The sequence below is a fragment of the Microcaecilia unicolor genome, chromosome 7, assembly GCF_901765095.1.
Source record: "Microcaecilia unicolor chromosome 7, aMicUni1.1, whole genome shotgun sequence".
Lineage (NCBI taxonomy): Eukaryota > Metazoa > Chordata > Amphibia > Gymnophiona > Siphonopidae > Microcaecilia > Microcaecilia unicolor.
Window position 1 is genome coordinate 1185017 of NC_044037.1, and position 16539 is coordinate 1201555.

General features: G+C 47.0%; 1 protein-coding gene across 1 annotated transcript in view; it reads right to left on the reverse strand.

Annotated features, from left to right (window-relative positions):
• The window catches only part of NONO (non-POU domain containing octamer binding), a 78498-nt gene continuing 61959 nt past the window's right edge, over positions 1-16539 (reverse strand). Inside the window, exon 11 of the mRNA XM_030208919.1 lies at positions 1-1002. Coding sequence (XP_030064779.1) covers positions 868-1002 — 135 coding nt within the window. The 3' untranslated portion in view covers positions 1-867. The remainder of the gene's footprint in view (positions 1003-16539) is intronic.

The following is a 16539-nucleotide window of genomic DNA, read 5'->3' on the forward strand; positions in this document are numbered from 1 at the left end:
TTCAAAAAAGCTTAAAATCCAGTTTAATAATGCATTACTATAACACTCCTCAGACCAACTGTGTAGCCTGTTAGTGGAACCATTACAGTAGGTGTTCAAACATTGTACAGACAGTCTTCAAACATTTCCACAAAAAAAAAAAAAAAAAAAAAACAGGCAATTTTTGAAGTTGGTTACATAAGAAGTTAGCATTGGGCCCAATCCCTGGTTTGTGGTACAGTGTCAATGTCTACAGGACAGCACTTTAAATTACCAGTAAAAAGAAAGAGCAATACAACACATCAAGAGATTCATTATAACAAGGTACTGGCAGCTATAGCTGTTCAGTTTACTTTACAAAAAAACAAAAACAATGGTTTATGGTGACAGCATTTGAAAAAAATAAATGAAAAAGAAATAAAAGTCCCTGGTTAACAAGTATGATTAGTCACCAGGGATACATCAATCAAGCAGGGGAATTCTGTTGGCAGAGGGAAGAAGGGGACATGTGCACACAATTGCATTTACAAAGAATGAAGTCTTTCAGCTGAATGTGTTATTAGGAACAGCCTGAAAAAAGGACCATCAGGCTTGGTGTACAACAGACTGTTAAGAGGGAAAAGTTGCTCTAACATGACAGAGACATTAGGGTGCTATCTATACCTTACATTTGATATTTCCTTAAAGGTGCCTGCATCCTGTCACAGGCTAGGAATGCTCCATATACAACTTGAACCTACTAAAAATGGTACTGCCTGTCACAAAGCGGCCCAGAAAAAATAAAACTACAAAATAAAAACTACCTGGAACACATCTCCACCCTGACTCTCTGCATTCCCTAAACCTGTGCATTCCTCTACAAGAGAGTGCAGAGCGAGTCAAACGTAACTAGTATCTGCGACGTTTGTTAGGTCCAAAGTCTGCCCCAGGAGCTCCGCGGGTGAAGCCAGGTTGGCTGGCACCCATGGCTCCAAGTCCTTCCATTGAGCTGCTTTGGCCAAAGCGATCAGCAGGGGGTGGAGTCTGCAACAAAACAAGTAATAGGTTACTAGCAGATCTATAACAGATTCACCTCATTCACAGCCCCCCCCCCCTCTAAAAATAGGCATTTCTTTAGCTTCTTCACCAGACCAGTCCAGAACATTGGGTTTTGCCTGTCACCCAGCGGATGAAGACAGAGGAGGGGGGAAAAATCCTGCAGGCTTCAAGTAACACTGTGCAGCCTTGGATGCTCAGTATTTCTATAGTGACAAATGGACCATGCAGCTATTGGACTGGTTACTGAGCAGCTCCTGACTTGGTTGAAGAATTGGGCATCAGTCGAAGCAGAGGGTTACCGCACTTGAGGTTTAGAGGGTTTAAGCTTAAGAGTACATATACCAAATTTAATGTGATCTGGAGCATGGATGATATTCACAAGTCAGTTCTTCTCCCCCCACTTTTTTCCCTCCTTGTTTGCCAATATTTCCTTCCTTCTCCTAAAAGAGGTTGAAATAGTTGGATGGGAAGTTGCTTCCTCACCACAAGACATCAAAAGAATTTTGCAGTGCTCGTTCCAGGCTACACTAGCGGTTAGCAGAAACAGGTCAAAAAGTATGCACCTGTACCGCAAGAAGGGAGGATTTCATTTCTTCAACTAGTCAAGGGAACTTGGGTTAAAGGCTGAGAGTTTAGGCCGGCAGCAGTGCTTCTTCCAGAGCACTATGCCGAAGCACCAGTCTTTCCTACCAACTCTGCACAAGTGCCTGAGCTAACTTTTAAAGCATGCTTCCAGATGCAAGCCTTAGTGGAAAGGGATAACAAAGTGTCAAGCTAGATGTAAAGCAATGATCAAGATGACTGAAAAAGAGAATATGAATTAAAAAAAAAAAAAAACTTGCCGTGGAGCCAAACTCATAGTAACACCTTTTTCAAGCACATCAGAAGCAGAAAGCCTGTGAGGGAATCTGTGGGACAGTTAGATCATGAAGGAGCAAAAGGGGTATTCATGGAGGAAAAGGCCATAGCGGAGAGAATGAATTCTTTGCTTCGGTCTTTACCGACAACGATGTGATATCCACCTGTACTGGAAATGGTTTTCAAGGGTGACAATGTGGAGGAACTGAAAGAAATCTCGGTGAACTTGGAAGACATACTGAGCCAAACTGACAAGTTAAAGAGTGATAAATCACCTGAACCAAATGGCATACACCCCAGGCATAGACGGTCGGTAGCCAACTGTTTTGGGGAGGCTAAAGGGGGCTGAGCTTACCTCCGTAGCGACGTCAATGATGTTGCATCGCTGCCAAGGGGGCGGAGGGGTGGAGCTTACCTCCGTAGTGACATCAATGACATCGCATCACTGCCAAGGGGGCGGAGCTGACCTCCATATTCTCCGTCGCTGCCACAGAACTAAAACAATGAAACCGCACGCGCGAGGGGAGCAGGTAGGGCAGGCACAACACCCGGAAGTCGACCATTGGGCTGGGGAGGCTTAGTCTCCCCAAGTCTCTTATACGGGGCCTATGACCCCAGGGTACTGAAAGAATTCAAACATGAAATTGCTGATCTGTTAGTGATCTGTAATCTATTTTTAAAATCATCCATAGTACCTGAAAATTGGAGAATGGCCAATGAAACGCTGATTTTTAAAAAGGACTCCAGGGGTGATCCAGGAAATTACAGACCGGTAAGCCTGGCTTCGGTGACGGGAAAAATAGTGAGTCAGCATGGGTTCAGCCAAGGGAGCCTTGTGTGAAGAAACAGTGTTTTTTAAGCCTTTAAAATGTATTGGATATTTTCCTGTCTTAATTATGTCCCGAAGTGTATTTCTCCTACTTGGCCAGCAGGTGGTGTTTCTTTGCTGTAAAGCTGTTACAGAGAAGTGTTCTTTTCTTTAGTTTGACACAAACAGGAAGCAAGAAGCAGTATATATCTGAAATCTTGATGACTGGGCTTGATTGGCCCAGGAGCTCATTTCCTTTACAGTGTGTCGTTTTTGCCTCCAGTCAGACCAGGAGAAGAGAGACAGATCTTTTTGCTGAGGCTCGGTGAAGTATATGTCCTGATTTTCCCAGGTACCGTTTAGACAGTATACAAATATTTAGTTAGGGTTATAATTGATCCATATTTCAGTTACTTGTTATTGTTTGCTGATTGAACTTTTTTCTGTTCCACTGTTTAATATCTTTAAGAGAATAAACATAATTGTTTGTTTGTCCTTCTTGTCTGGACTGAAAGAACCTTGGTGGTTTGTGGGTTGGGTATGTGAGTGCTTTCTAGGAACTGTGGAACCACTGTGAGCATGGCCTCCAGTTACCTAGAAATCACTGAAGATAATTTGAGAGTGGGAGACTTGCCCAGAGGCGGTTGTAACCCAGTCAAGTGGGAGGAGGGTGCTAGTCTAGAGCATAAGCAGCAGGTGCAGGCGAACGTGAGCTGTGCTGGGGATAGACCCTCTAAGTGGCTATGGGGTGACCCCAGGCGGTTGGGACTAGGTGCTTCGTGACACCTCGTCTCACCAATTTGCTTCATTTTTTGAAGGCATAAGCAAACATGTGGATAAAGACCAGCCAGTTGATATAGAGGAGTATTTTCAAAGCACTTAGACTTACAAAGTTCCACAGTAACCTATGGAACGCTGTAAGTCTAAGTGCTTTGAAAATGAACCCATAGTGTATCTAGATTTTCAGAAAGCTTTTGACAAAGTTCTCTATGAGAGACTCCAAGAAAACAAAGTCATGGGATAGGAGACAAGTTCTTCTGAGGATTAGGAAGAAGTCACTGGACAGAAAACAGAGTGTAGGATTAAATGGCCATTTTTCCCAATGGAGGAGGGTGAATACTGGAGTGCCACAGAGATCTGTATTGAGACCGATGCTATAGTATGTAACTTTTATAAATGATCTAGAGATCAGAACAAGTGAGGTAATTAAATTCGCAGATGACAAAACTATTCAAAGTTGTCAAAACATTTGCGGATTGTGAAAATTTGCAGGAAGACCTTAGGAAATTGGAAGACTGGGTATCCAAATAGCAGATGAAATTTAATGTGGACAAATGCCAAGTGATGCACACTGGGAAGAATAATCCGAATCATGGTTACCTGAGGCTAGGGTCCACCTTAGGAGTCAAAATTCAAGACAGACCTAGGTGTCATTGTAGACAATATGCTGAAATCTTCTGCCTAGTGTGTTGCGGCAGACAAAAAAGCAAACAGGATGCTAGGAATTATTAGGAAAGGGATGCAAAATAAGGAGAAATTAGATCTTACCTGCTAATTTGCTTTCCTTTAGTCCCTCCGGACCGGACCAGGATTGGACTGATGGGTTGTGCTCGCCTACCAGCAGGTGGAGACTGAGAAAAAACTCTGACTCTAGAGAGCCAATAGGAGCCCTGGCCATGTGACCTTAGCCTCAGTATTTGAATAACAAAGCAGGAAAGAAAGAAAGACCTTCTGTGCCGTATGGAATCCTAGCAGCCACAAAGCACTCGGCAATGCCAAGTATCAGAGCTCACCAGCAACTCTCACCAGAGAAGCGGTATGGCCCGATATGTATTACAGCTCACCAGCAACTCTCACCAGAGAAGCGGTATGGCTCACTTGTACTATAGCTCACCAGCAACTCTCACCAGAGAAGTGGTATGGCTCACTTGTCTTATAGCTCACCAGCAACTCTCACCAGAGAAGTGGTATGGCTCACTTGTCTTATAGCTCACCAGCAACTCTCACCAGAGAAGTGGTATGGCCCACTTAAGATTTTATATATATTCCATCAACTGAGCTTACCAGCAACTCTCACCAGAAAAGTGGTAAATCATATTTAAGGTTTTATAGATATTCCAGCAACTGAGCTTCAGCCACAACTCTCACCAGAGAAGTGGTATGGCGTATTTAAGGTTTTATAGCTAGATTCCAGCAATTGAGCTCACCAGCAACCACCAGAGAAGTGATATAGACCACGTAAAGTTCTGTATATATATAGTATTGTTCCACGAATTGTAAAGGAATGAATACACTTCCTACTTAATAAAAGAAGCTAAAGAGTAGAGAGAACATGGGAGGGGCCTGGTCCGGTCCGGAGGGACTAAAGGAAAGCAAATTAGCAGGTAAGATCTAATTTCTCCTTCCTTACCGTCCCTCCGGACCGGACCAGGATTGGACTGATGGGAAGTACCAAAGCAGTAATCTGAAGGGAGGGACCCTATGAAAACTGCAGAGAAATGTTCATGCTGCATAGGCCACCTGGCGACAACTAACATGTAGTGTGTCCCAATGAGCAAAATAAAATGAAACTAAGACTAAGTTGCCAACTTACCAATGTGCACCGAGAGCACCAAAAATCGCCGTAGTAAGAATAGAGCCTGCTTCTGAAGTTGTGGAATATGTTGTAATACGCTGTGGAACTGCCTTCTCAGCGAGAAGAGAAATAGACATTCTCATTTCCTTGATCCTTCGCGATATAGCGGGTTAGAAACAATGACAAACTTTTACGCCTACTGGCTAGAAGGACAAAACCAATAAGAAAAAACCGATTGGGAAAGGTGAAAACTTTAAACTACAGCAGACCGAAAAGAAGTTACCATAAGTACATAAGTAGTGCTATACTGGGAAAGACCAAAGGTCCATCTAGCCCAGCATCCTGTCACCGACAGTGGCCAATCCAGGTCAAGGGCACCTGGCACGCTCCCCAAACGTAAAAACATTCCAGACAAGTTATACCTAAAAATGCGGAATTTTTCCAAGTCCATTTAATAGCGGTCTATGGACTTGTCCTTTAGGAATCCATCCAACCCCTTTTTAAACTCCGTCAAGCTAACCGCCCGTACCACGTTCTCCGGCAACGAATTCCAGAGTCTAATTACACGTTGGGTGAAGAAAAATTTTCTCCGATTCGTTTTAAATTTACCACACTGTAGCTTCAACTCATGCCCTCTAGTCCTAGTATTTTTGGATAGCGTGAACAGTCGCTTCACATCCACCCGATCCATTCCACTCATTATTTTATACACTTCTATCATATCTCCCCTCAGCCGTCTCTTCTCCAAGCTGAAAAGCCCTAGCCTTCTCAGCCTCTCTTCATAGGAAAGTCGTCCCATCCCCACTATCATTTTCGTCGCCCTTCGCTGTACCTTTTCCAATTCTACTATATCTTTTTTGAGATACGGAGACCAGTACTGAACACAATGCTCCAGGTGCGGTCGCACCATGGAGCGATACAACGGCATTATAACATCCGCACACCTGGACTCCATACCCTTCCTAATAACACCCAACATTCTATTCGCTTTCCTAGCCGCAGCAGCACACTGAGCAGAAGGTTTCAGCGTATCATCGACGACGACACCCAGATCCCTTTCTTGATCCGTAACTCCTAACGCGGAACCTTGCAAGACGTAGCTATAATTCGGGTTCCTCTTACCCACATGCATCACTTTGCACTTGTCAACATTGAACTTCATCTGCCACTTGCACGCCCATTCTCCCAGTCTCGCAAGGTCCTCCTGTAATCGTTCACATTCCTCCTGCGACTTGACGACCCTGAATAATTTTGTGTCATCGGCGAATTTAATTACCTCACTAGTTATTCCCATCTCTAGGTCATTTATAAATACATTAAAAAGCAACGGACCCAGCACAGACCCCTGCGGGACCCCACTAACTACCCTCCTCCACTGAGAATACTGGCCACGCAATCCTACTCTCTGCTTCCTATCTTTCAACCAGTTCTTAATCCATAATAATACCCTACCTCCGATTCCATGACTCTGCAATTTCTTCAGGAGTCTTTCGTGCGGCACTTTGTCAAACGCCTTCTGAAAATCCAGATATACAATATCAACCGGCTCCCCATTGTCCACATGTTTGCTTACCCCCTCAAAAAAATGCATTAGATTGGTGAGGCAAGACTTCCCTTCACTAAATCCGTGCTGACTTTGTCTCATCAGTCCATGTTTTTGTATATGCTCTGCAATTTTATTCTTAATAATAGCCTCCACCATCTTGCCCGGCACCGACGTCAGACTCACCGGTCTATAATTTCCCGGATCTCCTCTGGAACCCTTCTTAAAAATCGGAGTAACATTGGCTACCCTCCAGTCTTCCGGTACTACACTCGATTTTAGGGACAGATTGCATATTTCTAACAGTAGCTCCGCAAGTTCATTTTTTAGTTCTATTAATACTCTGGGATGAATACCATCAGGTCCCGGTGATTTACTACTCTTCAGCTTGCTGAACTGACCCATTACATCCTCCAAGGTTACAGAGAATTCGTTTAGTTTCTCCGACTCCCCCGCTTCAAATATTCTTTCCGGCACCGGTGTCCCCCCCAAATCCTCCTCGGTGAAGACCGAAGCAAAGAATTCATTTAATTTCTCCGCTACGGCTTTGTCCTCCCTGATCGCCCCTTTAACACCATTTTCGTCCAGCGGCCCAACCGACTCTTTGGCCGGTTTCCTGCTTTTAATGTATCTAAAAAATTTTTTACTATGTATTTTTGCTTCCAACGCTAATTTCTTCTCAAAGTCCTTTTTTGCCCTCCTTATCTCCGCTTTGCATTTGGCTTGGCATTCCTTATGATCTATCCTGTTACTTTCAGTTGGTTCTCTACCAACCGTAGAAGTATTCCACACATAGATCTACTTGCTGCAATGGTTACTAGGAAACACTGCTTGAAGAGGAAAACTTTATAGAAAAAGTTATGGCTACTAGAAAACAGAACTTTAAGAGTCTGTTCACCTAGCTGGTGGACGAAGCGGGGGGTACAGGTGCAGGACTCCTTTAAGAAACCGCTTTGACAGTGGTTGCTGCATAAGCGTGCGGTTGTCAACAGTATCATGCATCACTGATAGAGCTGCCAAATGAACTCTAATGGATGAGTAAGACAGACAAGATTTCGCAAGATGCAGAAGACATTCCAAAACATGCAAAATGTATACTGTTTGTGGAATGAAGTGGCGAGAGGAGCACCACAGAGTGAACTGTCGCCACTTTGATTCATAGGACTTTAATGTAGATTTCTGTCTGGAAGCAATTAAAACTTGAAGTAATTCCTGCGAAAATATCAAAGATGTTGCGGACCCAGTAACCACGCCATAAGTTTGAGTGACTGGGGGTCCGGATGTAGAAGGGTGCCTTGGTTCTGCGTAAACACCTAGTGAGATGACGGAAGAAACGCATAAAGAAGGTTGAAAAAGTCCTGCTGGACGTTGGCATCTGTCCCTGTCTCCGTCAAGACTGTTGCTGAACGGAAGAAGCAAGAAATGATCGTGAGCCTGACGGCAAAAAGAGATAGCCCTGAAGTGTCGCAGTGAGGAAGTAAGGCTGAAAAAAATGAGAGTCCATTCACCTAAATGCAGGGTGACACAACTAAGAAAAAATGAGTACAAACTCAAGAGTATACTCTTAACTCCTCCTTGGCGGATGACATAACCCATTGCCATGGCAAGGACCAACATAGCTCTCTCCGCCTTGTTTGTCAGTAGGGAAAACAAAATTCACCCGAAGGTAAAACGAATTGCTGAGGTCCCCCAGAAAAAAAATATATACAAACAAGCTTCTGCCAAAAAGTGTACTGCACGAAGCATCCCAATGACAGAACTAAGGTTCTTGAGATAACTAGATGACACTTAAATAGCGCGATTGATGACCCTGAGATTCGCAATAGGATGAAGGAAAATTCCTTCTTGGGCATTAGAAAGTAAAATTGCATTCTGCAGAATAGAGCGAGGAAATGGCCGAAGGCCCAAGGTCACCAAGAAAAATATAAACTGGGATGTTTGCAGAGGAGACAAAAGACTGTGCGCCAACCTGACTAAACAAAGAAAAAATCAGAGATATCTGATGAGAGATCAAATGAGAGGCCTGGCTACAATCACCACCCAACCTAGAGACTGTAAGAAATGCAACACCAGTTAAATAGGGCTACAAACTCCAACCCTATCTCTATGGCGTTCCATAGTTGGGTAAGTTCTGAATATAGAAAGTTCTGAATATAGGAGTCCACCAGCTATGGTAGTACGCTCCGGACAGAAAAAAATTGTCCCAGTATGAACGTCTGATTCACCAGCCTGTAATTTCTTGGATTTCCCTAATCCACATACCACTAATTCACGTACCACGGTCATGCGTCCTCCCTCACTGAGACGTAGATTGTAAGCTCCTTTGAGCAGGGAACGTCCTTCTTTGTTAATTTGTACAGCGCTGCGTAACCCTAGTAGCGCTCTAGAAATGTTAAGTAGTAGTAGTAGTAGTACCAGACTCACACCCAATAGATATGAATGTTGAGCTTGTTTCAGGTTAAAACACCGAACCTAGGCCCAGGGTCCCCAGTGTTCCTAGTGGTGAACAGCCATGGCAAATATTGTATGCGTTAGTTTGCAGAATTACTGCAAAGCCTTGCTTTTGGAGCAGAGATTTCTGTTCGATACTCTCGTGAGAGGTTTTTTTTTTTTTTTCCTTTAATGCTGTTCTAGCTGTAGAAAGGTGGACATTTGAGCTTCCCCAGAATGGCAAAACTTATGTACCTATGCCCATTAGATATGAATGCTGGACTTGATGGACTTGAGGCCTTACCCAGCATAACCATACTTATGTACCTATGGCATAAATACACAGGAAGTGAGTGAATCCCCTTCCAATTGAAAGAACACTCTGGAGTGAAGGCGCATAGAATGAAAATGAAAAAGGACAAACTTGGAAATTACCTGTAACGAAAAAAGTGAAGTTGTGCCACAGCCACTTGGTGAAGGCAGTGTAGACAAGACTGTATCTGAATTCAAGAAAGCTTGATATAACATCAGGTCTCTAAGGAAGAGGAAGAGATAGCAGATGGTATGTATAGGCATACTGGACCAAACCAGGATGTTTATAATCTGCCAAAGCTGAACTGATAGAGTAGAGACAAACACGAGTAGATGGTTTGAGGACCGTCCACTATCTTTAAGTGAAAGGATGACTTTATTCTCTAAGTGACCATATGTCCTGTAAAAACCAGAAGAAAGCTAAAATGAAATATGAGAGGCTTCAAGGCAGTTGGAAAAGAAGGGAAGACATGAATAAAGCATGCCTGCTAAGGCAGCTGAGTGATTGGGAGCTTGGTAGACAGGACTGTCCCTCAGAGAATATGAAAGAGCTGATATATCCCCATGGCATCTGAACAATATACTGTATGCCTCTAGAGAAGGCTTCTTAAAGTCGGAAAAAGAAAACACTGTATAACACTACAGCCATTGAGAGTGATTGTCTGTTAAGTTCTTAAAACACTATATAACATCATAGGCATGGAGTAAAATGCTTGAAAGGAACTAAGATATTATGGTCAGAAGGTGAAATTAGATCTTACCTGCTAATTTTCTTTCCTCTAGACCCTCCAGACCGGTCAAGACGCTTGGGTTATGCACGCCTACCAGCAGAGGGAGACTGAGAACACAAAAACTGAACCTAGCATAAGCCAGCAGCCAACCCCCAAGCAGCCAGTAAATCCTTAACAAAGCAAAACGCAACCAATGAAAAAACCTAAACTATAACCCCGAAAGGTCAAAGAACCCTGTACTCAGAAACAATTCTTGGTAACGTGCTTCAAATAACCGAACGCCACAGCGTTGCGGTCCTTCTCTGAAACCCAGAGGAAAACAATGGAACTTCAGAAACCCAAAGCTCCTAATTTAGAGACCTATCAGCAATAGCAACATAGAAATGTCCATATCAATCATCTCTCAAGCACACTAGGACAAAGCACCAGAAATATACACAGCGGGAGGGTTCTTGACCGGTCTGGAGGGTCTAGAGGAAAGAAAATTAGCAGGTAAGATCTAATTTCACCTTCCTCAGCGACCCTCCAGACCGGTCAAGACGCTTGGGCAGTACCAAAGCAGTAAACATCTAAGGGCGGGAACTTTGCACCCCAGAAGTCAACACTGCCTCCCCAAAACTGGCATCCTGCCTGGCCTGCACATCAATTCTATAATGCTTCACAAATGAATGCAGCGAGGACCAGACCGCCGCCCTGCAAATATCCTGCGGCGGCACTAAACCACTCTCTGCCCAGGAAGCAGCTACCCCCCTGGTCGAGTGCGCCTTTAGTAACTCTGGCACCCTACGTCCCTTGAGCAAATACGCAGAAGAAACTGCTTCTTTCAACCATCTGGAAATTGTTACCTTAGAAGCCGCAGCTCCCTTCTTAGGTCCTCCATACAACACAAACAATCTATCCGAAGACCGAAACTCTCGCGTCCTGACTAAATAAGACCGCAAAACTCGACGAACATCCAGCTTAGCCAAACGGCGCTGAGAAGAATCTCCGAGCCTATCTCCCAGAACCGGTAAAGAAATGTCCTGATTCACATGAAAGGAAGAGACCACCTTAGGCAAAAAAGACGGGACCGGCCTCAACGACACCTTCTCCTTAGAAAAGGTCAGAAAGGGCGCCCGACAAGACAACGCCTGCAACTCCGAAACTCGCCGAGCCGACGTAATAGCCACTAAGAACACTGTCTTCAAAGTCAAATCCTTCCAAGTACTTGTAACCAAAGGCTCAAAGGGCGGTCCCACCAAAACCTCCAAGACCAAGTTCAAATCCCACGGCGGAACCACCGGACGAAGAGGAGGACGGATCAACTTCACCGCTCGCAAAAACCGAACCACATCGGGAGCAGATGCCAAGGAAACCCCCCGGATCCTACCCCGGAAACAAGCCAAGGCCGCAATCTGCACCTTCAAAGAAGAAAGAGCTAGACCTCTGTCCACCCCATCCTGCAAAAACTCTAACACCTGCGGAAGAGACGAGTTCCAAGGCGAATAAGAACGATCCCTACACCAGTTCTCAAAAATCCGCCACACCCGCACATAAGCAAAGGACGTGGACTGTTTACGAGACTGCAACATAGTCTCAATTACTCTAGCTGAAAACCCTTTCTTCTTCAACCTGTCCCTTTCAAGAGCCAGGCCGTAAGCGAGAATGGAACCGGGTCGGGCATTACGATAGGACCCTGCAACAACACCACCGACCCGTCCAACCTCAGGGGACCCTTGATTGCCAACCGCACTAGATCGCCGAACCACGGACGACGTGGCCAATACGGAGCCACGAGTATCACCGTGCCGACGTATCGCTCTATTCTTTGAACTACGCGCCCCACTAGAGGCCAAGGAGGGAACACATACAACAGTTGCCGCGGTGGCCACGGAAGCACCAGCGCGTCGATCCCCTCGGACCGAGGGTCCCGCCTCCGACTGAAGAACCTGGGCACTTGAGCATTGCTGGCTGTTGCCATAAGATCTACCACCGGCAGTCCCCACTCCATCACCAGCCGATGAAACAGCGGACGATGCAGCGACCACTCTCCTGGATCCAGAGTGTGCCTGCTCAGAAAGTCCGCCTGGAGATTGTCCACTCCGGCCACATGACCTGCGGAGAGACTCTGCAGATGAAGCTCCGCCCACTGCATCAACTCTGCCGTCTCCTCGGCTACATCGCGACTCTTTGTGCCCCCCTGATGGTTTATGTAAGCTACCGCCGTGGCATTGTCGGACAGAACTCGAACTGCCTTCCCGGCGAGAAGATACTGCAGGGCCTGCAACGCCAACCGGACCGCCCGAGTCTCGAGCCGATTGATTGACCAAAGGGCCTCGTCCGGTGACCAGAGACCCTGTGCCACCTGCCCCAGACAATGTGCTCCCCAGCCTGCCAGACTGGCATCTGTGGTCACCACAATCCAATCCGGAGAATCCAAGGGCATCCCTCTCTCCAGATTCGGAGTATGAAGCCACCACCGCAGACTGGATCGCACCGCCTCCGGCAAGAATAGTCTGACCTCCAAACTCTGAGACTGCGGCGACCAACGATCCAACAGCGCTGACTGCAACTGCCTCATGTGAGCTCTGGCCCACGGCACCACCTCTATCGATGCCGCCATCAGCCCCAAAATCTGAAGATACCCGTGAGCTGACGGGGACCGCTTGGCAGAAAACTGACGGATCAGCCCCTGAATCTTGGCAATCCGAACGGGCGGCAGAAACACCAGGCCCCGCACCGTATCGAAACGAACCCCCAGATATTCTAGGGATTGGGACGGAACCAGATGACTCTTGACACTGTTCACCACCCAGCCGAGCGACTCCAAAACAGATACTACCTTCGCTGTTGCTTCCACACTCTCCTGATAGGATTTGGCTCGAATCAGCCAATCGTCGAGATATGGGTGAACCAATACTCCTTGCTGCCTCAAAGCCGCCGCCACTACCACCATAACCTTGGAAAAAGTACGCGGCGCCGTAGCCAGTCCGAACGGTAGAGCACAAAACTGAAAGTGATGTCCTAGAACCGCAAAGCGAAGAAACCGGTGATGCGCCTTCCGAATGGGAATATGCAGATAAGCTTCCGTCAGATCCAGAGAAGTGAGAAATTCTCCCGACTGAACCGCTACTATGACCGACCGCAACGTTTCCATGCGAAACGAGGGAACCTTCAACGCCCCGTTGACTCGTTTTAGATCTAAAATAGGCCGGAAGGAATCCTCCTTTTTGGGAACCACAAAATAAATCGAATAACAGCCGGTCCCTCTCTCTGAAACCGGCACCGGAACTACCGCCCCTAAATCTATCAACCGCCGGAGAGTCTGCCGAATTGCCCCGGCCTTGAGCCGAGAGCGGCAAGGGGAGGCTACAAAGAAATCTGGCAGAAACTCTTCGAACTCCAAGGCGTACCCGTCTCGCACCACTTCGAGGACCCACTGGTCTGTCGTGATATGGGCCCACCTCTGATAAAACTGACTCAACCGAGCACCTACTCGCACCAGAGGCTGGACCCGCAAACCTTCATTGGGAAGCACGACCGGAGGACAGAGCTCCCCCCGAGACCTCGCGTCCTCCTCGACGACCCCCACGAAAGGGCTGAGTACGCTGAAAATATCTGCCTCTAAACGGCGCACTAAACCTACCTGGCCTATAGCGCCGGGCATCCTTCAAACGAGCACGCCCTGACACGCCGCGACCCCCTCCTCTAGGTCGCAATTCCGGCAACCGCGGAATCTTCGCCTCCCCAAGACCACGCACCAATTTATCCAACTCTTCTCCAAAAAGCATGGACCCTTTAAAGGGAAGCGAACACAACTTGGATTTAGAAGCCGCATCCGCAGTCCATCCACGAAGCCACAGGGCCCGACGAGCTCCAACCACCAAAGCCATATTCTTCGCCGAAGCCCTCAACAAATCATAACTAGCATCTGCCAGAAAGGAAGATCCCATCTCCAACTTGGCTAACTCCTGCACCACGGCAGCCCTGTCTAGCGCGGGACCATCCAGAAGCTTTTCAGCCCAACGGAAACACGCCCGAGCCACCAGACCTCCACATAGAGCGGCTTGCAGAGACAAGGCCGAGAGATCAAAACTTCGCCGAACAAAAGACTCCAACTTCCTATCCTGAGGGTCTCTGAGGGCAGTCCCCCCATCAACCGGGATGGCAGTAGCTTTGGTGACTGCCGTCACCACCGCATCCACTGTAGGAGATTTAAAAGAATCCTTATCTTCTTGGGGAATAGGATAAAGTCTCGCCATCGCTTTAACCACCCGACAGGCTGAATCTGGAGAGGACCACTCCTGTAAGATCATATCCCTCAGATCCTGATTCATAGGGAAAGAACGAGAAGCCTTACGAATACCCTTAACCAAAGGGTCTATCTGCTTAACCTCCGCTACAACAGGCTCAGGAGCCTCAAACCTAAGCGTAGACATCACTTGATCAATGAGCTCCGGAAGCTCATCCCTAGGAAAAATCCTTACCACCGAGGAATCCTCCCCTGGGAAGGACCCCTCCTCTTCAGGATCCATGTCTAAAGGGAACTCATCACCCAATCCACTACCCTCATCTTCCGAGGGAGGGAAAGACAAAAAATCAGGGTCCTCCCCATAATCTAACCGTGGGCGCTTGACCCCCAAAGGAGCTGCCCCCTTCTGTACCTCCGGCTGAGAAGCACCTGCCTGCCAGGCCTGAAACATCGACCAGACAAACTCCGGTGGAAATCCCATGGCCCCCGAAGGCCCTGGAGAGCACCCAACATTCTGTCCCGGGCCCTCCACCACCTGCTGGGCCGGGATCGCCAGCGGAGCCGAATCCAAGATGGCGGCGGTTCCCGCCAAAATCGGGACCGCCGTCACCGCACCAGAACCTGATACAGACCCCGAGAGGCCCTTACTGCTGCCCGAAACCTCAGCAGCCAAAACCGGAGGGGAAGAGAGAGAGTGCTTAGGCTCACCGCAAAACTTGCACGGAGCTCCGGGCGTTTCAATCCCCCGACGCGCGCAGGAACGGCAACGAGCCGCTTTTCCCGCCGACATCGCTAAAATTTAAAGCGGTACACACACAAACCGCCAAAATCGCCCCAGCTCTACTCCCTTCCTCAAAACCACACTAAAACCCTTGCCAGCCTCCAAAAAGAGAAACAACAAAATTTTCTGATGCAGACCAGCACTGTCTGCTGCTTACTTTCCTTTTTTTTTTTTTTTTTTTCTCTCACACACACAGCAAACAGCCCAGTTGCTATACACTGACAAGGGCTAAGGCTCTCAAGGTTCCTGTAGCACAGGAGCCGAGGCACCAGGCTGCCTTCACACAAGGTACAGCAGGGGCAAAACCCGGACACGGGTGTAAAACCCCTAGGGGAACAGGGAGCCCCACCGGACCCGCTTCCCCGAAGCACAAATTCTAAGTACAGGGTATAAAAATCAGACTCTCTAATCCTACCAGACCAGACTGACTGCTCAGGCTGCACATCTACCCTCTGCTGGAGACTGAGATTTACTGGCTGCTTGGGGGTTGGCTGCTGGCTTATGCTAGGTTCAGTTTTTGTGTTCTCAGTCTCCCTCTGCTGGTAGGCGTGCATAACCCAAGCGTCTTGACCGGTCTGGAGGGTCGCTGAGGAATTGCAAAGTATCAATCAATTGACTCTTAGACAATGTAGTCCTATTCACCAGGGAATGAGAAAGACAGAAATTTACTCTATGCCTATAGAGAAAGTTTCTAAAGTTCTTAAAACACTGTATAATACTACAGCTATTGAGGAAAATGCTTGAAATGAATTATGATATTATGATAAGATGTAGATTTTCCAGCAGGCAATGAAAAATGACTGAGCACCAGAAAAAACTAATGTTAACAGCCCCGTGATACATAGAAATTTAAAAGAAGAAAAGCTTGTTATATATCCATATATGAAAGGAGCCCCCTTTCAACCAAATATTGCCTGCTGATGTGAAGAGCATTTTAGAATACGCCGTTCAGCACATACAAAAGTGTACACATCTTGGAGCCGAACTGCTCTATGAACTGCAGCCTTACCTTCAGCAGAGAGATCCCTGACTGATAAGATGAAGGGAGAAACAAAATGGCCGCCGTTCGCTCCACTGGCCCCGTGGCGATCGTCGACAGCGCGCCCGACACCTCCGAACAAGCGGAGCCCAGTGGAACGGCGAAGAAACAACAGCCGGCGAAAAAGGCCCCGAAAAAACCGGAGGCAGCACCGGACCCGAAGAAACCTTGAAGGGAGAGCAAAATTTACACGTTCCGGCTGCGTGAACTGCGC